At 46.7% G+C, this 22,365-nt stretch overlaps 1 protein-coding gene across 3 annotated transcripts in view; it reads left to right on the top strand.

Moving 5' to 3' along the window:
- The window catches only part of CYFIP2 (cytoplasmic FMR1 interacting protein 2), a 105,309-nt gene that overhangs the window by 68,847 nt on the left and 14,097 nt on the right, over window positions 1-22,365 (top strand). For all 3 annotated transcript variants that reach the window (XM_036312052.1, XM_036312051.1, XM_036312050.1), the window contains exons 24-26: window positions 8,091-8,234; window positions 9,710-9,800; window positions 10,822-10,952. In XM_036312052.1, coding sequence (XP_036167945.1) covers window positions 8,091-8,234; window positions 9,710-9,800; window positions 10,822-10,952 — 366 coding nt within the window. The remainder of the gene's footprint in view (window positions 1-8,090; window positions 8,235-9,709; window positions 9,801-10,821; window positions 10,953-22,365) is intronic.

Raw genomic sequence — 22,365 nt, 5'->3', positions numbered from 1 at the left:
TGTGCTAGTCTGCAGGTGCCTTTTGAAAAGGTTATTTTGAGCGGAATAAAAATACCAATTAAGGAGCCTGTGGAGTGATAAAATAGAACTCAAGCCTTTACCACGGAAAAGGGGAATTTCCTTTTAATGCTTCTGGCTGCCATTTTGAACACTGAGCATTTTATTGAGAAGTTGAGATGCTCAGAATATGAGGCCTTACGAGTCCTTTGGCTTCATGGATCCCAAGAGAAGGGACCGCATTCCTCGGGCCATGGCAGGGGTGGAAACTGAGTCCCTGGCCGGGAGTCGGCCTGCTCCTTTGGGCACCACCATTCACCAGCATCCAGGGCAGCCAGTGCCGCGCTAGGTGAGTGAGGTCAATGGCCCAGGAAGTCACAGCCCAGCCACGTGCACCCTGGCTCACCTTCAGGGAGGCCCATCTGCAGTGTGTCCACGTTGTAGGCTCTGCCACGTGTATAGGCCAGGCTGTGTACACCAGATATAAATCACTGCCTGAGGAAATCAGCCAGGAGTGGGGTTCCTGTGCCCTTCCTGAAGGTGGCGGTAAAGGGTCCAAAACTGATTGGCATCCAGGGCTCAGAGTACAGGCTCTGAACCCTCCCAGGCTGGGCTCACATCTGACCTGTGTGGCCTTGGATGAGTTCCTTCACTTTTCATACCTTGGGGAACGCCTGTGTAAAATGCAAATGTCAATAATGCCTGCCTTAGAGTGTTGTAGCAGCGAGATGAACCCCTCTCTATAAAGTGCTGGCTCTGTAAAAGTAGCAGTGATTACTAAGAAGAGGTCAGTGAGTCAGAGCCATTTCCTGAGTTGGTTAGTCCACAGGCTGCAATGGGCAAGGTTTGTACCCTGCATGATGCTACCTTCCCTCGGGCGTCTGGAGGCCAAGTGCACCTGCCTGAGCCTGAGAACTCTCACTTCAGGTCAGGGTTGATGTTAAAGGTAAAAAAGTTCCATCAACTGATTAGTAATCAAAATTAGCACATGAGCCCAAACTTTAAAAGTATATTATCTAAGCAAAGTAAATGATATAGAATATATCATACAGCTACCTTCTAAGTGCTGCAGATTGGGGCACAAATCATTCTTTCAATTATACCAGTGATTTCCGGATCATTTTTTGGTCTTTAGAAAGTATTGGTGTGGTCGTCACTGGCTACATGATGCCCCACGGCATGATTTGACCTCAGGGAAATGTATCCTAGTCCTGCAATGCCTTCCCCATTCAGTCATCGTCCTGAGGGGCTTTGCTGTAGCAACCAGCTGGGTCCATACCTGGGCGCAACCTCTTGCCACGGGGCCTGACCTGGGGAGTCTGCCTTGGCCCTGTAGACAATACCAGCAGTGCCACCCACTTTGCTGCTGCCACCCCTACTTGTGTCTGCGTGGTTACACTCCCAGGATACACGTTATTTATTCACCATCTGGAGAATTCCGTGATTTTGGCAATTTATACATATAGCAGAATATCATCTTGTATTCCCCCTCAGGCAAGTCACCTCACTTAGATTCCTCCTCTGCTAAATGGGGATGGTTGCACCTGCCTCACCTGGTGCCGTAGGCTGGTAATGGCCCCCAGAGATGGCAAGCCCTGATCCTGGGACCTGTGAATGTTACTTGATTTGGATAAAGGGCTTTGCAGAGGTGACTAAGTGAAGGATAGTATGGTAGGAAGATTATCCTGGATTAGCAGGATGAATCCTAAATGCCATCACAAATGTCCTTATAAGAGGGAGGTTTGCCCGGCCAGTTCAATGGTTGAGCATAGACCTATGAACCAGGAGGTCAGGGTTCAATTCCAGGTCAGGGCACATGCCCAGGTTGTGGGCTCGATCCCCAGTGGAGGTTGTACAGGCGGCAGCCAATCAATGATTCTCCTCATCATTGATGTTTCTATCTCTCTCTCCCTCTCCCTTCCTCTCTGAAATAAAAATATATATTAAAAAAAAGAGGGAGGTTACACACATACAGAGGAGAAGACCAGATCTCAGCAGAGACATTGGAAGATTGGAATGATGCAGCCACAACACAAGGAATGCTGGCTGCCACCAGAGCTGGAAGAAGCAAGGGACGAATTCTTCTCTAGAGAGTCTGGAAGAAGTGTACCTGCTGACCTGATCGTGGCCCAATGATACTGATTTTGGATGATAGATTCTAGAATTACAAGAGAATAAATTTCTGTCATTGTAAGCCCCCCCTCCCCCCTTTTGTGGTAACTTGCTACTGTAGCCACAGAATGCACCTGGACAGTTATGAAGAAATTATTAGCTGAAAACATTCATAAACAGAGAAGTATTATACACATATCCTCATGACTATATTCGATTATGGAAAAAAAAGTGATGACATTGGTTTCCTCTAAAAATTTAGTGTTAGAGGGTTGATATGGTATCTCTGAATAGGAAGGCCAGTTCCTGCTCTCCCTCTTGCCTTCTCCAAAGGACTGACTTTGTCAGACAAGGAAGAGGAGCATCATTTCTTGAGGTCTCTACAGCACCTGCCTTGACTCTTTCAGCCTCTTAGCTGAGAAGACCAACAAGGAGCCCAGATGTTGGAGACCCAGCCCTACAGCTCAGTAGACGTCAAGAAGGGATGGACAGACAGACACATCTGCACATCCCCATGCCCTAGCAATGGATTTAAACCTGTAACTCAGAAGTTACTAGTTTTTTATGCCTCTTTCCTGTGCTCTTCCCTGGTGTTGCTGTTTTATTCATTTACCTACAGGGATTTCAGAATTTGCAGCTCGCTCTATGAACCGGATTAGAGAGCTGTGTTTGTGGCTGATAATATTCAGATTGCTCGAAGAACATTAGAGAAATTATAACTAAAACAGGAAATTAGAAACAGTTTTAATTCCTCTTGGGATCTCTGAAAACAGCAATTGTGATTCCAGAAAGCAGATACAAATTGCTTGCAAATTCAGTTTGCTAAGTAAATAGGTCTCGTTGTTTAAAGTGGCTAGCCCTGTTTACAATCTGGTGAAAGAGGCCCTCTGACTAAAAGGCCATATACCACACTTTAAAATGGCGTGAACAGTAGCTTCTATGTTATGTATGCTTTATCACAATTTTTAAAAGGTCCGTGTACAGATAATATAGTGCCCAGGAACTGCCAGGTCGAACTCACCATATTTTTTTCCTTCTCCTTAAAATACTGTTTTGCCTTTTTAAAACAATGCACCTCTATGTCACACATTAATAAGATGGCTCTGATTTCCTGCATCAGGATAATTTATCTCTTAAGATCTCATAAAATTATTTTGTGCAGTGTGGATGGTGCAGGCTTGTTTAGCTTGATATTAAAAGTGAGCCATCCTAATCGTAATTCATTTCTAAGGTAGGCCCTTCCTTGGGTTGTAACCTGAGTCAGTTAGCAGGACTGGTTCAGTAAAAGAGATTTGGAGCCGTTTCAATGTCTCAAGTCATGTTGCATTCCTGTTTTTCTTTGCCAACCTCAGAAAATGCCCAGGCTCCCATATTCCCACATTTTCTCAATAGGGCCCAGCCTCCTACTGAGCCAGCAGGTCAGATGGGTGCCCTCCGGGGGTGTGTGTGCATGTACTTTTTGGCATGTGTGTGCTTCTTCTTGCATGGGTGTGGTGTATTTTGGGGGTGAGGGGTGCTTGTTCACGTAGAAGGATTTGAATTCTGCTCCATTCATGCTGGTCCTTCCTGAGCCTGAGTCATCAACTGAAGCTTAAACTTCTGGTCTAGACCAGAATCCAAGACTGATGTAAGAACGTCAACAAGAGGCTGCCTGTCTGCATTGAGCAGGCCTACAAGGGGGATTTTTAAAAACCCTTGTGTGTGGTAAAACAATTCCAAAATTTTCCTCTCTTCTGTCTAGAACTGGGGAGGGCTGTTGAATCCTATGTATATTTTGTGTGTGTGTGTGTGTGTGCGTGCGCGCACACTTGCCAGCAAGTGCTAAGGAAGACTTGGTACTAGAACAGTGATGGCGAACCTATAACACGCGTGTCAGAGGTGACATGCGAACTCATTTTTTTGGTTGATTTTTCTGTTAAATGCCATTTAAATATATAAAATAAATATCAAAAACATAAATCTTTGTTTTACTATGGTTGCAAATATCAAAAAATTTCTATATGTGACACAGCACCAGAGTTAAGTTAGGGTTTTTCAAAATGCTGACACACCGAGCTCAGAAGGTTCGCCATCACTGTACTAGAAGCTCCTTGGGTGGGCTTAAGAAGACTGCCAGGGAGGATGAGCATCCAGGAAGACCTCGCTGGAGCTTGCACCTCTGAAGGGAGCATTAATCCCATCTCTTCCAGTGCTCAATCCCAGGCAGGTCCCCTTCCAGCAACCCTGAGCCATGTTTCTCAGCCTCTGCCCAGACACTTGCGGCAGTGAGAGCTCCTACCCAGCGCAGTCTGTTGTTGAACAGCTCTCACTTTTATAATGTTGTAAATATTAAGCAAAATCTTCATTTTGGGGTGCATTTCAGCAGCTGGTTCCCAGCTGTATCCTCTGTGGGACATCCATTGTGTTGTGTAGACTTGTACCCCATGTATGCACTCCCCCTCTTTACATTCAGAGCATCATGACTGCTGGGGGGGTGGGGATTTGACCGGGACGCTGTATTTCCCTGGTTTACTTACCAAATTACCAAACAAAGCATTAGTAATGGCTGCTATTGCAATGAGTGCTTGCAGAGTGTCAGGCACCAGGCTCAGTGTTTTCTGTCTGTTATCTCATTTAAACCTCCCAATAGCCCTATTGGAAATTGCATTATCTTTACTTAGGGAAAACCAAAGCTAAGGGAGGTTAAGTAATTTGCTCAAGATCATCTAGCTAGTAAATTTATGGACCTGGGATTTGAAGTCAGGGGTGCCCATGCCCGTTTATAACTATAGACTCAGACAAAGCAAAAAAAGAGGTCATAGAATCAGACAGAAGAAATAAAGCAGCTGATTGTTTTTTGCCTCCTCCAGGGATAACCACTGGAAATCACCTGCTGCTCAGAAATGCCTTTTATAGGATACTAGAGGCCTGGCACACAAAATTCGTGCACTCGGGGGGTGGGGTCCCCTCAGCCTGGCCTGTGCCCTCTTGCAGTCTGGGAGCCCTCGGGGGATGTCCGGCTGCAGAAGAGGCAGGAGAGGCTCCCGCCACTGCAGCTGCTCTCGCCAGCCAACCGTGAGCCAGCTTCTGGCTGAATGGCTCTTCCTGTGGGAGCGCACTGACCACCAGGGGGCAGCTCCTGCATTGAGCGTCTGCCCCTTGGTGGTCAGTGCTCGTCATAGCAACCAGTTGTTTGGCTGTTCAGTCGATTTGCATATTACCCTTTTATTATATAGGATTTGAAAGGGGATGAAGGAAAAGTGCTCTGCGCTTTACTGGGTTCAGAGGCGAGGCCCAGAGTGTGTGGTGTGTGTGTGGAGGAATGGAAGGGAGTTATGTCAGCCCATGCACCCTGTCAAGTGCCCCTTGGGGCCACGAGCAGAGCCAGGTCACCATTCCCTCATGCCTGTGCAGGCTCGAGCTGCAGCCCTCTTCCGGAGGAAATTAAACTAAGGGTGTTGTTTTTTAATCTTTGAAAACAAATGTTGGGAAGTAAATTAGGCCATGATGTAGCCCAGTGGGTTTTTTTTATTTACTTTTATATGGACACATAATCGTATATAGTAAAATGTACTTAGTTCCGGCTCCTATAACAAGATTATCATCAACTGGGTGGCTTAAAATTTCTTTATTACCTCAAGGCTGGGAAGTCCAAGATCAAGGTGCCAGTGGATCTGGTGTCTGGTGAAAGCCCACTTCCTGGTTTGCAGATGGCCTTGTTCTCATTGTATCTCACATCATGGGGATGGGGGGAGGGAAGCTCTGGCATCTCTTCTTACAAGGGCACTAATCCCATTCATGAAGGCTCCGCCCTCATGACTTAATAACCTCCCAAAAGTCCCACACATAGGGGTTAGAATTTCAACATAAGAAGTTGGGGAAATACAACCACTTGTCCATACTAGTAAATGCACAATCATAAGAGTACATGTAGTTCCATGAGTTTTGAAAAATGTATATACATCTGTGTAGTCAACAACCAATGCAACATGTAGGGTATTTCCATCGCCTAGAGCAGCCGTGGGCAAACTACGGCCCGCGGGCCGGATCCGGCCCATTTGAAATGAATAAAACTAAAAAAAAAAAAAGACCGTACCCTTTTATGTAATGATGTTTACTTTGAATTTATATTAGTTCACACAAACACTCCATCCATGCTTTTGTTCCGGCCCTCCGGTCCAGTTTAAGAACCCATTGTGGCCCTCGAGTCAAAAAGTTTGCCCACCCCTGGCCTAGAGGGTTCTCTCATGCCCCTTTCTACTCAGCCTTCTTCCCCTACCAGAGGTAAGCCATGTTGGTTTGGTGTTTGCTATATACTCCTCATCCCTAGCCACGGAAGCAGGAGAATACAGAATGAGGCTCTGAGAACAGAGCCAGAACTGGGATACACTCACTGAGGGAGAGGGCCCCTCCTAACGTTTTGTGCTCTAGTGCCTCACTCACCCCACCCTGCACCCAGCTCAGTTAGACTGGGTGGCCTGTTTTACTCACACAGTAAATGGCCCCCCTGATTGGCTGAATCAAACTCAACAATTTATATACTTCCAGGATTTGCTGAACATCGACTTTAGTGAACGTCATGGGTTAAGTCAGTTATAGTTCCCGCCCTGCATAAACGATTCGTGCCCCCTTAATACTTAGAAATCCTTAGGAACCACATACAAACTACCCACCCGCCAGGTTCAGGCAGAGTTTACTGTGACAGCACATCCGAATGGAGTGCGGAGCTGCTCTTTGTCACTTTCTGAGCCTCCCACATGTAGGCACTGGCTTCCCAAACGAACTGTCATTCAGCCTGCTGGATGCGTGGGTGTTCTGCTTCCTCATGAATCCTCGCTGCCAGTGGGTTTCCCAGTTGTGTTCATGTGTCCTTGATAGTAGAGGCACTATGATCGTGATGCGTAGTTTGTAAAGTTTAGAAGAATTCATCTACACTAAAACGTACTTAACCCCAAACCTAGACTGAACATAATTAAATCTTCCCACCATGGCTCCGGAGGGAGTTGAGACCCTTGCAGTCCTTCAAACGCACCATTACAGTTCCTGGTTCAGTCATGTAGGACTTCTCATTAGCCAACTACTAGAGAATTTCAGCTAGTAGACTATCAGGTGTGGTCTCGTATATGCATGGTTTGTGTTCAAGATTTTTATAATTCCAGGCAAGAAAACTACACTCAGACCTAAGCTTTGGAGTGAGGCCTTATCTGGTTTGGTCCAGCCCCTCATTTCATAGATGCGGAAACTGATTTTCCCAAGCACTCAGCAGAGGTCTCCTGACTCCCAGGCCTGTTCCTTCCCAAGACCCCGCCCTATCATAGACGGAGACAAATAAAGTAGAAGAAAGAAGCCAGTGTTAGCCTGCTATTGTGTTTTCACAGGGTTCTTCCAGCCAGCTTCTAGTAGGGGTGGGCAAACTTTTTGACTCGAGGGCCACAATGGGTTCTTAAACTGGACCGGAGGGCCGGAACAAAAGCATGGATGGAGTGTTTGTGTGAACTAATATAAATTCAAAGTAAACATCATTACATAAAAGGGTACGGTCTTTTTTTTTTTTTTAGTTTTATTCATTTCAAACGGGCCGGATCCGGCCCGCGAGCCGTAGTTTGCCCACGGCTGTTCTAGTACCAAAAATGTCTCTAGAAAAAGAAAGTAGTCATTTTTACCCCCACCCCATAGCTCGGTTTGTAAAACTCCTGGTGTGTGTGTGGACAGTTGGGGTAGCAGGAGTCTTTGTAAAGAAGATACTCGCCTGGAAGTTCTTTCTCTTCTTTCCCTGGGGAACCCCTGCTCCATCTAGTGGCCTTTGCTCCATCCTGTGGCCACTGACCACACCTCTCTCCATGGCCAGCATCTTGCACACATACTCCCCGGGGCGCTCAGTGAGAGCACCGGGTGACGTCCTTTCTCCTTTCTATCAGTGATACATCCCCCACCTGGATAGGCCGCAGGCCGGCGTCCATTCCGTGCTCAGTCGCTCACCTTGCACATCCTCTCCTTTCCAGCCTCTCAACATCGCCTACAGCCACATCTACAGCTCCTACAGGAACTTCGTGGGGCCCCCTCACTTCAAGACCATCTGCAGACTCCTGGGCTACCAGGGCATCGCCGTGGTCATGGAGGAGCTGCTGAAGATCGTCAAGAGCTTGGTAAGGACGGGCCACACGAGGCCTGGGATGTGCCCCAGCGGGGTTGATAGGAACAAGATCTGCCGTCACCTTTTACCCGGATCTGAAATCAAGACACTTCAGCTGTGTCTGTAGATAGAGACCTTTCCCATTATCCCTTGGTTCCTCTTACCTATTGCTCTGTTACATTTCTGTGGTCCTTCTGACTTGTGCCTATGCCTCTCATTGTCTGACCCTGAGCTTACTCCCTGTGCTTGATGACTGAACTCAGCAATCCTGACGTTGACCTTCAGGGCCTAGTAATGATTGCTCGTAGTCCCCTCCTGTGCCATATTGTCTAATTTCTGCATGGTATGCCTATGGCATGGATGCTACCATTTTCGCCTCCCATGCCCCTGGCAGACATCTCTAATCAGTCACCATGCTTCTTCCCCTTGGGATTTCTTGCTAAATTCTACCAATACTGCACTGGCCTCAAGCCAATGCCTTTATCACAATTCTGTCTCTGCCCCATATATGATCATCTGAACCTTCATTTAATTCCCTGGAACACTGTTAAAATAAGGGTGAAACAAGATTTTCCCGAAAATTTGATGAAAGAGAAATAAAAAAGTAATGTATAACCATGTCGGGCATGGCAAGCAGGATTCACTGGCTAACTCCAGTTCTCTGGTAGCAGCTGTGTGGAGCCATGGATTATGAACTGTGACGCTCAATCCAGAAAATGTGAATTGATTAAAGAAGTCTGCCTTGAACACGAGGGATAAATGTGCTATGGGTTTTCCCTGCTTGAAGAAGAGACTGTCCAGTCTCCACAGTTCCCTGGCCCCATTTCATTTCAGCTGTTAGTCTGGGTCTCCTGTAAGCCCCCTACTCCAGGAAGGACAGCATGCCTAGAAACTGCCCTCCTTAAAGTCTATAAGCCCAAGGGGCTAATGAGAAAGCTCCCTCTTCTGTCTGATAAAGGCCCATTTTCCCTTAGAAAGGCACCGGGACTACTGCCCATCGTTAGGGGAGAACCTGCCCTGTCCTGTCAGGGCACAGAGCCTATTGTCTCAGTCAGCTCAGGCTGCTGTAACAAACATACCACAGACTGGGTGGCTTAAACAGCATACTTATTTCTCACAGTTCTAGAGGCTGGAGTTCCAAGATCAAGGCTATCATGGTCAGGTTCTGGTGAGAGCCTTTCTCCTAGTTCACTGCCTTCTGGCTGCATCCTCTCATGACAGAGACATCATCTCTCGCCTGTCTCTTCTTATAAGGACACTAATCCCATTGTGAGGGCCCCACCCTCATAATTAATTACCTCTGGAAGGCCTCATCTCCAAAGACCATCACATTGGGAATTAGGGTTTCAACACATGAATTTAGGGACACGTTCAGCATCGCACTTACCCACAGGTTTCAGCAGAACCCCCGTCCACCCAGCGTTTAGCCTAGAGATGCACCTGAGCAGCAGCGGTGGATTATTTCATTTTGTGCTCTTGTTTTCTCAGCTCCAGGGGACCATTCTCCAGTATGTGAAAACACTGATCGAAGTGATGCCCAAGATATGCCGCTTGCCCCGGCACGAGTATGGCTCCCCAGGTGGGTGATGGGGAACCGGGGCAGGGGTGGTGAGAGGAAAATAATGCAAACCCCTCCCATGGTGGGAAGGGACTCCGGCCACCTGCTTCTCTAAAATGCCCACACGCTGGCAGAGCTCTGGGCTTGCATCCTTCCTCCGCCACTAGCTAGAAGCTAGCCTCCAGCCATTTTTTATCCCTCTGAGGGTAGCATTCTTCCATCAGTGAAGGCAGACGATGGTGGCTGGGCCTCCCTCACAGGCCTGCTGCGAAGCTGTACGAGGATGCAAACGGGAGAGCAAGGTTTACTCCTAAAGGTCTTCTTTAGCTTAGCATCTCTAGGATTCCATCCTCCATCGGCCCCAGGTGGCATTTCTAAAGTGAGTCCGGAAACAGGAGTTTTTGCCATTTGACATCTGGGCAGAGAAGTGATTCTTCTCTCATAGTCAGTGGAGTAGAGACTGAATTGGGCGCTCGGGGCATCCAGAAAGATGGTCTGCTGGGTCAGTGTGATTTAGAACAGGAAAGGGCTGGGGCCGAAAACTCTGGTGTTCAGTCTCAGCTGCCCCATGTACTAAGCTGTGTGACTGTGGGCATGCCACTCACCCTCTCTGAGCCTCATCTGAAAACGAGAGTAAAACTGCCTGATTCATAGTGTTGTTATGAGTATCAAATGAGGGATTGCAGATAAAGTCCTTAGCACAGCATCTCACACTGCTAAATAAATATTAATGCCTGTCATTATGAAGAATTCAGGTAAGTTTTTGGAAGGACTAGGAAAGACCCAGGGCTGCTCACTGTGCGTGTGTGTGTGTGTGTGTGTGTGTGTGTGTGTGTGTGTGTGTGTGTTTTGTTCCATAAAAGATTGGAACCCGCCTCCTGGTCTTCCTCTAGCACTGAGCCTGAAGGAAGCCTTACCCCAGGGCCCGCAGGTTTGGCTTTTGGCTGTCCAAGTCAGGTCTGGGGCTGCTCTCAGTTGACAGGTCCCATGAACCCAGCTGAGCTGTGTCACTTCCCCGCTGACGACCCCCCTGTACCCCCAGGAATCCTGGAGTTCTTCCACCACCAGCTGAAGGACATCATTGAGTACGCAGAGCTCAAAACAGACGTGTTCCAGAGCCTGAGGGAAGTGGGAAACGCCATCCTGTTCTGCCTGCTTATAGAGCAAGCCCTGGTGAGTCCTGAGCCCAGAGGGGAGCGTCCCAGGCTGGGAGGAACCCGCCCCCCGTCAGACTCCTGAGGCCCCACTGCACCTGACCAGGGCCTGCAGCAAGATCCATGCTCTTCTGGTGGGGCCCGCACCCCACCTTTCTGTGTCAGAGAGCTCGACCACCTGAGTGCTAGAGAAGAACAAGGGTCCCACCCCGCCCACCTTCACTAGCGGCTGGACCTTGGCCATCTGGGAGTCTTAATTTTCCCATCACTCATTAAACAAATAATGACTCCTTGGCTGCCATAGGACAGGCGCTGCCCTCCTGGACATAGCAGTAGCCAGTCCCTGGCTTGTGTCCTGGACAGTCACGAGGAGACCCATTCTGAGCAGTATTTACCCAGAAGTGATATGGTCACAGTGACAGTGCCATGAGGGACGAGTGCAGGTTTTAATGGGGACATAGAACCGAGAGCCTGTTGTGGGGTTGAGGGTGAGCGAGTGAGGGTGTTGATAGTCTGCGCCTGGCCAGGTGCAGGTCTGGGTGGAAGATAAATGGCCAGGAACAAGGGCGACAGATTATTACTATTTTTATTCTGGAGAGGGAGGCGTTGGAAGAAGTAAATAAGCAGAGATTGTGAATGCAGGTGGTGCACATGCTGTGAAGCACTCAACAGGGAACTAGGACACACAGAGAGTGATGGGTGTCAGGAGAGGATGAGGCTTAAATGTCTTTAAGAAAAAGCAGCCCATAGTGAGCGGGACTGCAGAGGGTAAGGGGACAAGGTTGGGGCTGAGGGGGGAGAAGCAGGTGGCCACAGTCCCTGGCCATCCCCTTGTGAGATGGAGAGTGAGGGGGTATGATGGACTTTCTTTAAAGGCCCCTTTGGCCATTCAGAGAAGGACTGGCTGGAAGGTGAGTCAAGGACAAGGCTTTTGCAGTTGTCCATCCTAAGGGTCACCTTGCAGGCAGGCACATGGAGAAGGGAGGGAAAAGGAAGGAATTAGGAAGGAGGGGGACAAAGGTAGAGAGAGATGTGAAGGAGGCCATGATAGCAAGAGCTCAGAAGAAGAGCCCGGGAAGGTCCTTGCTTCCCGTTGTCTGTAAGCCGGCCCAGTGCACACCTCAGGGTTCCATCTCCACCGGAGGGACATGTACGCACTGGAAGGTCTGAAATATGCAGGTTTGCTCTTCCTCCATGAGTAATTGCCTCTCTGCTCCCCTTTAGAAGGACTCTCCAGACAGCTAAGTGTTCCTCTTTATAGAAACAGGTTTATAACATGGTTCAGTGGGCCTGGGTTGCCATGGCAACTTAGCCTTCAGCAGTCGTGGGGATGAGATAAGTAGGAAGCACCACTCTGCTCAAGGCCTCAGGAAGATGAGGAGATGCTGCAGGGGCCCTGGGGGGGGGGGAGAGCTGGGAGGAGTAGGGGGAGGGCAGGTGCCTGAAGCCTCAGGTCCTGGGTGTCTCCTGAGCACACCTCCTGAGCATCAATTACACTTCTCCTGACAGACCCCGAGAGGCAGACTATGGACGGGGCTACAAGGAAAGGGGAAATTTTTCTCAGGCATCCCTGCCTTGGTCACTTGCATGTATCACTGAAGACAACAGGACACTCCTCAGAGCTGAGAGAGACCCCAACAGAGTATATGTTCCAACCCCGCCCCCCCATTCATAAGTGGGGAAGTGAGGAACCAGAGAGGGGAGCCACTCGCCCAAGGTCACACAGCACATCAGCAGCTGAGGTAGAAAAACAAAGTCATAGGTTTTTAGCACCATTCCCAGTCCTGGGGATGGGGACAGGCACATAGAAAGGTCAGGGCTCCCCAAAGCTGTGCGCTCCGCTTTCTACATAGACAACTGGGGAAATCCCCAAAGCCATGACACTTTCTGAGGTTAGAACGAGGCGTGAGCTTTCTGGAGTTTCTTACTTTATGAAGCTGGAATTACATACACATTTAAATAACATATCAATTGTTCTCATTAAACAGGGGGACTAGGAGCAAAAATAAGGGGGGGGGGGTTGGCAAGGAGGAAGGAGTGCGACTCACTGGCCATCCAGGGGGCAGGGCTATGTAAACTGTGGAGCATCCATGCTATGGAGGACTCTGAAGTCATGAATATATATAAGGTACTAGCTCGGCTGATTGGCTCAGTGGTTGAGTGTTGGCCTATGAACCAGGAAGTCATGGTTTGATTCCCGGTCAGGGCACAGTAGGGCTCAATCCCTACTGTGGGGTGTGCAGGAGGCAGTCAATCAATGATTGTCATCATTGATGTTTCTCTCCCTCCCTCTCTGAAATCAATTAAAAAAATTCTTTTTTAAAAAAGAATAAGGTAATAACTACAGTAACTTTGTACATACCAGCAGAAAACAAGGTAAAAGTCATAATATTGAGTGGGGGAAAAGCTAGTCCCAGGACAAGACACACATCAGTATGATGCCATACATGTAAAATAAACAAAACATTAAAACCCACAAAAGAATACTGCATTAAAAAAAAAACAACTAGGAGAAAAAAAGCATAATAATTTAGTCATTTTCTCTATGTATTGGAGGGAACCAGGATTAAAGGTCAATAGGGACTTTACTTTTATCTGGAGTGTCTGATATTTTACACAGAAAGTATATTCGTGTAGTATTATTGAACCAAAAGTAAATATAAAAAGGTAGAAGTGTATATAATAGTTTAGAAAACCTGAAAAGTACAAAGTGAGAAGTCTTTCCCATTTTTCTTTGGTGTCATCTGTCTTTTTCTAACAGACTTGCAGTTCTTTCTGGTGTGGGCTCCATATTGGTGTATATTCTGCAAGCTCCTTCTCATTCTGTGGCTTGCCTTTTTGTTTTTAACAGTTTATTAGTATCTCATTACTTTTTTAGGTAGAGAGAATATAAATTGAGAAGTGATTACTTAGACAAAGGCATATTTTCTTCTTTAACTTGGGTGCTTGTAAATTTTCTTAATATTCAGGGTGCATTATTTGTACAGAACCCCATACACCTATGGAGTGGGGTGTTTGTTTTCTTGGTGCTTTTAATTAAGGTCCACTGTACATCCAGTAATATACAGAATATGCAGTATTCTCACTGCATAGATTAATTGAATTGTCCATTTTACTTGGGATGGACATTTGAATGATTTGCAGTTGGATACCGTTATGAAAGGAGCTGTCATGAATATCCTTGTACACTTCTTTTGGTGAGTATACGCTCCCATCTGTATCAGGTAAATACATGGCAGTACAATGGCTGAGTCCATGTGTGGACACATGTTTAGCTTCAGTAGAGGACTGCCAGGCAGTTTTACAAAATGGTTGTACCCATTTATTTTCCCATTCAGCGAGGTATTGGAGTTTTAATTCTTTGCATCCTCATGAACACTTTGTCTCTTTTCAACATTCATAAGCATTCTGGTAGATGTGTCATGGTATCTCATTATGGTTTTTATTTCCCTGATGACCAATGTGGCTGAGTCTCTTTCCATATGGTATTGCCATTTGGACAGTCTCTTTGTGAAATGCTGTTCAATGTTTTCACCTATTTCTTATTGAGTTACCTTTTTTTTTTATTATTGATTTGCGGCTGTTATTTATATATTGTAGGTATATGTGTTGCAAATATATTCCTGCAGCTTGTCTTTTGATGAACAGAAGTTCCTAAGGTGTAGTGTATTTTATTTTATTTTATTTTTCCTGTATGGCTGGTGCTCTTTGACTTATTTAAAAAGCCTTCCTTACTGTAAAGTCATGAAGTTATCTTCTAAAAGTTTTAGAGTTTAGCCTTTTAAGACGTAACAGGCCTTTAAGTGTGTTATGTATCTGGACTGGATGCTTATGTTTCCTGGGAGGTAGGAATCCAATCACATTTCTTGCCAAGTTGGCCCAGTACCACTGATTGAAAAGACCTCTCCTCCCCACTCTGCATGGTCGTGCTGCACCTGTCATTTATCCAGCGTCCACAAAGGGTCTGGTTGTGGCAGGCTCTTCCATATTGAGTCTAATCTAAAATGAGTTAGCATTTCTTAAGTAACTGTTTACAAGTCTGTTATGTTTTTCAAGGAAATTCTGCTATGATTGATTAGTATTTCCTCTTTTATCTCGAGAAGTCATAAGGTGGTCATTAGGGAAATATCCCACCGACACCATGTTTTTATTCAAATATTGTGTGGTTTTCCGCTCTTCAACCCATTGCTTGCTATGCCGACACACACCAGGAGGGGGCCCTGTTCATTCACGTGAGGAAGGGAGGCCTCAGTCCACATCTGCCTTTTACTGCCAGGCCTCCCGCTGAGGACTTGAGACTGTTTCCTGCCTTTGACCCTGTTGTTTATTTCTTCTCTCCCCCTCATAGTTGAGTGGGCCACAGCCACAGTCTGGTGGGCCATGAGAGCTTTGCTTCTCTTACAGGAGGTGAGGAAACGCTGGACCCAAACTCACAGAATTGAATGTAGGTCAGGTCTGGGGAAACCATCAAACCATCCAGAGTAGATGTCTCAGCCTCGACACCCCTGTCATTTTGGACAGAGAATCCTTTGTTGTAGAGGCCTGTCCTGTGCACTGTAGGATCTTGGGCAGCATCTCTGGGGTCTACCCAGTAGGTGCCAGTAGCACCTTCCCCAGTGTGACACTGAAAAGGTTTCCAGGCACTGCCTGATATTCCTTTGGAGGACAAAACCTCCCCCTACTGAGAACCACCGATCCAGTGCAATCCCCCATTTCACGGAATGGAAACTGAGGCCCTGAGAGGGAGACGCCCTTCCCAGGGGTTCAGCTAGAGCGGGAGTGGGGCGAGAACCAGGAGCCTTCCGGCTGGCACGCAGGGACAGAGAGGCAATCCGCTGCACTGTGCAGACTGCTGTGTGGGTTTGGGGTTTTATTTTTTGTTTGTCTTCATTCCAGCTTCACATCTGGTTCCTTTATCTCCTGCTCCCACTTTATAGTCCCTTTAATTTGGTTTCCTTGTTGCATAACTGAAATAAATTCACTGCTAGGACACCCAGAGGAGCAGAAAGAAGAACACAAAAGCCACATTGCCACGCTGCCAGAGCCATTGCTCACAGTCCGGGGGACGCCTTCCAGACGCTCTCATGTCTCAGCATATAAATTTCCCTCATGTATGTGTTTTTACTCTGTGTAGTCATAAAAGTGTTCTTCACCAAGCGGAGACGTGCAGCCCGGATGGGGAGCCCCTGACCTGGGAGGGGTCTCCTTGAACGGCTGTTTCCAGAGCTCAGTCATTGCTGTGTGCTTGTCCAGTTCTTGCTGGACCTGCAGACCACAGGTCCTTTCCTTCCATGATAGTTTTATTTCAGTTCGCTTACTTCGTAACTTCAACTTATTTTCAAGGAACACTTTACATCACCTCCATTAAAAACTCATCATCTCTTATCACCCTTAGAAAGCAACCAGAATAATAAATTCAATCAGAATAAGGCAAGGCTGTGTCATTCCAGCTGCCGCCTGCTCGGGCCTCTGCACCGGAAGCCTGCTCCCTCTCTGTGTTAAAAACAGAGCTTAGCACATGTTCCAGAGGTAATGGGGTTGCTCTTAGGAAAGGCTGCAAATGGAGACTTTCTCATTAAAGTTGTCAGAACGATGGACAGGAAACTGGAAAGGCAGTAACCTCCTCACTGTCTGCTCACTGTTATGAAATGCCCTTTCCCTGTACCCCAATTCGCACCCTTTGGGAAATGCCCACCTTGGTAGACATGGACATGCATTGTTGGGGGGGGGGGGGGAAGAGAGTTACTTTCTAGGCCAGTTTCTTGGTTGTAGAGCTTTCCCAGTTGACCACACATGATTCTGATCCAGAATAATAACTCTTTTTCCTCTTGACAATTCGGGGGGTGGGGGAAGGGGGGGAGGTGAGACATCACAATATGGAGCATTAATGCAGGTGAGGCTCAGATTGGTGGGGAAGACCACACACAGAACCAGATCAGATTAAATGACTGATTTATTTAGCCGGGGCTACAGAGAGCTGGCTCCTGAAGGGAGCGGCCCCCGGAGCAGGAGCGCATGGACCGCACTTCAGCTTCCCCCATACCTGCAGCCCCAGATGAGGGGCCGGAAGCTACAGCTGGTACGTTCTGTACCAAGGAGGGTCATGTGGATGTGGGAAGCCTAATTTCTTGCCTGCTCCACAGGCCCTGTATCCTTGGGGCTTAGCATCAGCATGCGGGAAGCACAGACACTGACCATCTATGTGCATCCATATAAGGGAATGTTTAAACCAGACCGCTGGGCTCTGTGGTCAGGCCCCCATCCCCTCCCTGCCTTTCTGAGCCAGAAAGCCGCAGGGGATTCCTGTGGGGGCTCGACCTCCAGTTTGCCAGCTCATTTCTCCTCACTCACTTGACAAAGATAAAAACATGACATTCATGTTAGTGTTATGTGTCTTTCTGTGGCCTCAAAACCCAGAGCAAACTGTTATTTAAGAAAATATTGTTCCGAGATTGCTCTGATGACTACCTTTAGGAAATCCGTTAAAATGGTGCGGTGTTTTTCACCCAGAGGCAGAGCCTAAAGGGAGAGGCTGTTGTTCTACATGAGCCCGGCATGCCTGGGATCACAGTGACCCCGTTTTTTAAAATATGCGTTTTGAATTTTCATGGTATCCTTCAGCCGAGAGAAAGCTGTCCCCCGTTAACCTCGGGGGCTACATTGGGAACATGAGGTTTTTATGGTATTTGATGGTCTATCAGTTTTAAATTAAGTGAAACAGAAAAGGACATTTCTAAGGCTGAAAGCAGTGCCAAAATAAAACACTCATCCCTTGAAGAATTTTGATGTGGGTTCCTTACCAATAAAATAGTTTTTGCATTCTGACCAAAAACCTTTTGGCTTTGACTTGCACTGTTGGCAAAGAGCAATTTTACATTCGAGCTTGATCCTTATTAATCATCTAATGATCACCTCTCTCGTAACATAATACATTAGTGTTGTCCTAGGCAACAGGAATAATAAGCATCACTGTGGCGCTTGGTAGGTGCAGAAACTTCAGAAAACTCATCATGGTTGGATCCCAGTTAAAAAAAAAGAAAAACTATAGAAGAAATTTTTTAAGAACTGAGCAAATTTTGGTATTGCCTGCATATTATATGACATTAAGAATTTTTAATTTTTTTTATTGATTGATTAATTTAGAGGGGCAGGGGTGGGACGTTGCTTCTTGTATATGCCCTGGCCGGGAAAACAGGCAACCTTGGTGTATCGGACGATGCTTTAACCAACTGAGATACCTGGCCAGGGCTAAGAATTTTTTTTAGCGTTGTGATCATAGTACTGAGGATGTCCTTGATTTTAGGAGTTGCGTGCTGAAGTATTTAACGCCGAGTAATGCAATAGCTTTAACTTATGTTCAAGTGATTCAGTAAAACATATAGTCAAAGCAGATGTAGCAAAATGTTCGCAGTGATGCTGCATCAAGGGTATAAGGATGTTCATTGTTCTTTCAAGTATTCTGTTTCTTTAACATTTTTCATAACATAAACTCGAGGGAGAAAAAGGTAAGGTTGGTTTTAAGAAAGATGATTGTCCTGTAGGCCTGTGGCCACTTACAGATCAAGCCAGACAGTCCTGGGAGGTCTCAGCTCCCCCCTGTCACCCATTTCTTCATTTAATAAGAAGCACTACTGTCTTTACTTATATCCGAACTAGAGGCCTGGTGCACAAAATTTGTGCATGGGGGGGGGGGGGCAGGGTTTCCCCTCAGCCCAGCCTGCACCCTCTCCAACCTGGGACCCCTCAGGGGATGTATGACTGCCTAAACTGACATCCCCCGACTGCCAGTTTAGGCAGTCGGACATCCCTCTCACAATCTGGGACCGCTGGCTCCTAACTGCTCACCTGCTTGCCTGCCTGATCACCCCTCACTGCCCACCCCCGTCCCTCCCCACCAGCCAACTGCTCCCTCCCCCGCCGGCCTGGTTGCCCCCAACTGCCCCCCTCCCCCGCCAGCCTGGTCGCTTCACGCAGCCTGCTGTTCAATAGTTTGGTCATCCCTCACTAATCCCCCTGCCGGCCTGGTCGCCCCACGCAGCATGCTGTTTGGTTGTTCCTATTACTGTGACAGCATCCCAGACAATTTGCATATTCCTCTATTATTAGTATAGATAAATACACAGTGCCTCCCAATTAAAGAAATGGTATCTCTAAGTCTAAAGACCATCACACAGAAGAAGACCAAAAAGGCATCAAGAACCAAAGGAGAAGGCAAGGGTATCGAGCCCACAACCTGAGCATGTGACCTGATCAGGAATCAAACCCTGACCTCCTGGTTCATAGGTGGACGCTCAACCACTGAGCCATACTAGCTGGGCTGATCAGTTTTTAAAAAGAAAACTGTAGACTGGAGGGGCTTGGAAGACTCTCAGAAGGTGGAATTTGAATAAGTCTTTGTGGAGTGGTAAGAGTGAGGGGAGAATGTTGGTTTGGGAGGAATTTATAGGTATAAATTTATGGGTAGAAATTTGACCACATGAGTGTCCTTTACCTTACCTTGGAATCACACCAGCAGATCTTCCAAAATTTGCTGCCTGCAAAGAAACTACTTACACAAATTCAGGATAGAGGCTCCCTTTGGAGGGTGGAGAACACAGGTATCAGTAACTTCCTATTTCTTTTTTCTGGAAGATGGCTCAAGATTCATTTCATTCTTCAAGCTGCATATACATATTACAGTATGTTCAAGTTTAAAGAATGTTAGTAGCTATGACCAGAAACCCAGGAAATAAAGCAACAAAGGACGTAATCCTAATCAGATATGAGTGAGGCTAAAAAGTTTCTCAGGTGGTGAGATTTTAAGTAATTTTCTCCTGTTTCTGTTTTTTATAATTTTTTTTCATCATATGTATGTAAAATGGGGGGGGGGGGCATATTTCAAGTGTCCCAAGGCTTTGGCTGCTTGGGCTGCTGTAGAAAAGCAGTGGGTGTGGAAGTGAGGGGGCCCTGGGTCGCAGTGTCCACCCCACTGCTTCTTTATCACCTTCCTGAGAGCCTCCGTGTCCTCGCCCATAGGATGGGATGCCTCCCAGGATGTTCTGGGGTGTGGGGCAGATAGTGGGTACAAAGCACCTGGCACACGGTGCTCAGTAAATACTCATTTCCTCTCATTCCCTGGAGAACAGGTGATTATGTTGTTACAGACTCTCTGTTCTAGGGAAGGACCCTGAGACGCTGTTTAATCCAACTTCTTCACTTTGTTCCATTTAAATTGTTCTTAATTGCACCTGAAAACAAATTAAAAAATATAGATGAGCTCATGATGCAAAGCATCCTTCTTGACTCGACTGCACCTCTCCCCACCTGCATCCCACTTGCCAGGCAACCTGTTCTCATCATTCCTGATTCAAGTTCTTCTAGTTATCTCCGTGATGCCTGATAATACGAGGATGACCCCTGTTTCTTACTTAGCCACTTTAGACAATACTTACAGACTCCCTATTTGGAAAGATGATATTTTAGCTCATTTACATCTCTTCTCACTCTTCCTCTCAATATTTCATTATACTACTTATAATTTCTGTTGTTTTCTCTTGTAACCAGCGATAATATATTTACATGATACCTCTAGTGCAGCAGTAATATTGATTCTACACACTCTCAGTGGACTTCACAGGCCAGTGGCTGGGTGGGTTCCTGGGCAGAGTTGAAGGCCAAGTGCGGATCCTTTCACACTGAGATTGGACAAGAGAGAGGTCAGCCGTTAGCATTGGCACCCACAGTGGAAGCTTGTTTGGATCCCTGACGCAGGCCTGTGTGTGCTCCACACTGAACTAGACATTAGATAGATGATTGATAGATAGATAGATAGATAGATAGATAGATATTATTTATTTCAGAGAGGAAGGGAGAGGGAGAGAGAGAAAGAAACATCAATGATGAGAGAGAATCATCGATTGGCTGCCTCCTGTACGCCCCCAGCTGGGGATCGAGCCCACAACCCGGGCAGGTGCCCCTGACTGGAATCGAACCTGGGACCCTTCATTCCTCAGGCTGACGCTCTATCCACTGAGCCAAACCACCTAGGGCTGAACTAGACATTTTTATCATCGCTATGGCCTCAGCAAACAAATGCCGAACAAATACCTCCCAAGAAGGTGTTGCAGAGTATGCAGCCACCTCACTATGCAAATGGCCACATAACGCCTCCTCTGGGAGCTCCTTGCCAAATGTTTCCCCACCTTTACCAGGACACCACATCCTGTGTCTTTCCTCACCTTCAGTAACAAATGGCATTGCCAGGTGGAGAGCACACAGGAGGCATGCCAGCATGAAGCATCCTTCCCAGGAACCTTTGGAGTCCTGAAGTTTGCAAACTCAGCGTGGTGGTGGGGAGGAGAGGGGTAAATGGACACTCTTGTCTCCCCCAAAGAAATCTGAAGTGGAAGCTCATCATGTAAAATGGATAAGTCAGCAACATTGCCTCTTTTCCCATCTCCTAAATGTCTCCCAAGATCAATTTCACCCACATTAACAAAACAAAGTGGATAGTTCATACAACGGGCAACTTTTCTAGTAACAAGGCATTTCTAGGAGCAACTACAATTTTGGAAGCAAGCAAGAAAGATAAAAAACTTGGCAGTGGGGTATCTGCTTGGATACTTCAGCAGTTCCTCATTGCCCTTCAAATAAAATCCAGGCTTCATACCATGCCTATGAGGCCACACATGAACTGGTCCCTCCCTACCATCAGGGCCTCAGACTGGACTATGATTCCTGCATCACTTTACTCCAGTTGACTTTCTGCCCCAGGCCCTTTGCACTGGAATGCTCTTACCTCATACCTACATAGCTTGCTCCCTCACTTCATTCCATTCTTTATTTAAATGTGTTTGCCTCAAAAAAAGATTTTTACCTAACCACCTTCTCTCAAGTAGTCCCTTCCCCAGTCACTCTAGCTTATTACCCTGTTGTGTCTTATCACTATGTGAAATTTCCTGATTTATTTACCTTTGTTTATCTGTCTCTATGAACTAGACTGTAAATGCCATGTGAGTGCAAAGATCTAGTCTAACTTGTTCAACATCATATCTGCAAAACCTAGAACAGTGCCTAGTGCTCAATACGTATTTGTAAGATGAATGGATGTAATAGTATTCTTGTATTTGGAGGATTGTCATATAGATAAATATGCTCATTTACATACTCATCTAAGAAACATAAGGGGGAAATATTCATTCACTTAATAAATAATTGAGAAACTATTATGTCCTAGGCTCAAAAATGAATTGGGCTACCTCCAGAAGTTCTGAGCTATTGATTACTGGAGGTATAGAAGAGTAGCCTGAATGTTATCTTAAAAAAGAAGTTATTGCCAAAACCGGTTTGGCTCAGTGGATAGAGCGTCGGCCTGCAGACTGAAGGGTCCCAGGTTCAATTCCGATCAAGGGCATGTGCCTTGGTTGCGGGCACATCCCCAGTGGGAGGTATGC

This window comes from Myotis myotis, unplaced genomic scaffold (assembly GCF_014108235.1).
Source record: "Myotis myotis isolate mMyoMyo1 unplaced genomic scaffold, mMyoMyo1.p scaffold_m19_p_6, whole genome shotgun sequence".
Lineage (NCBI taxonomy): Eukaryota > Metazoa > Chordata > Mammalia > Chiroptera > Vespertilionidae > Myotis > Myotis myotis.
Note: the sequence above shows the minus strand (reverse complement) of the source record. Positions and strands in the feature narration are given on the sequence as shown.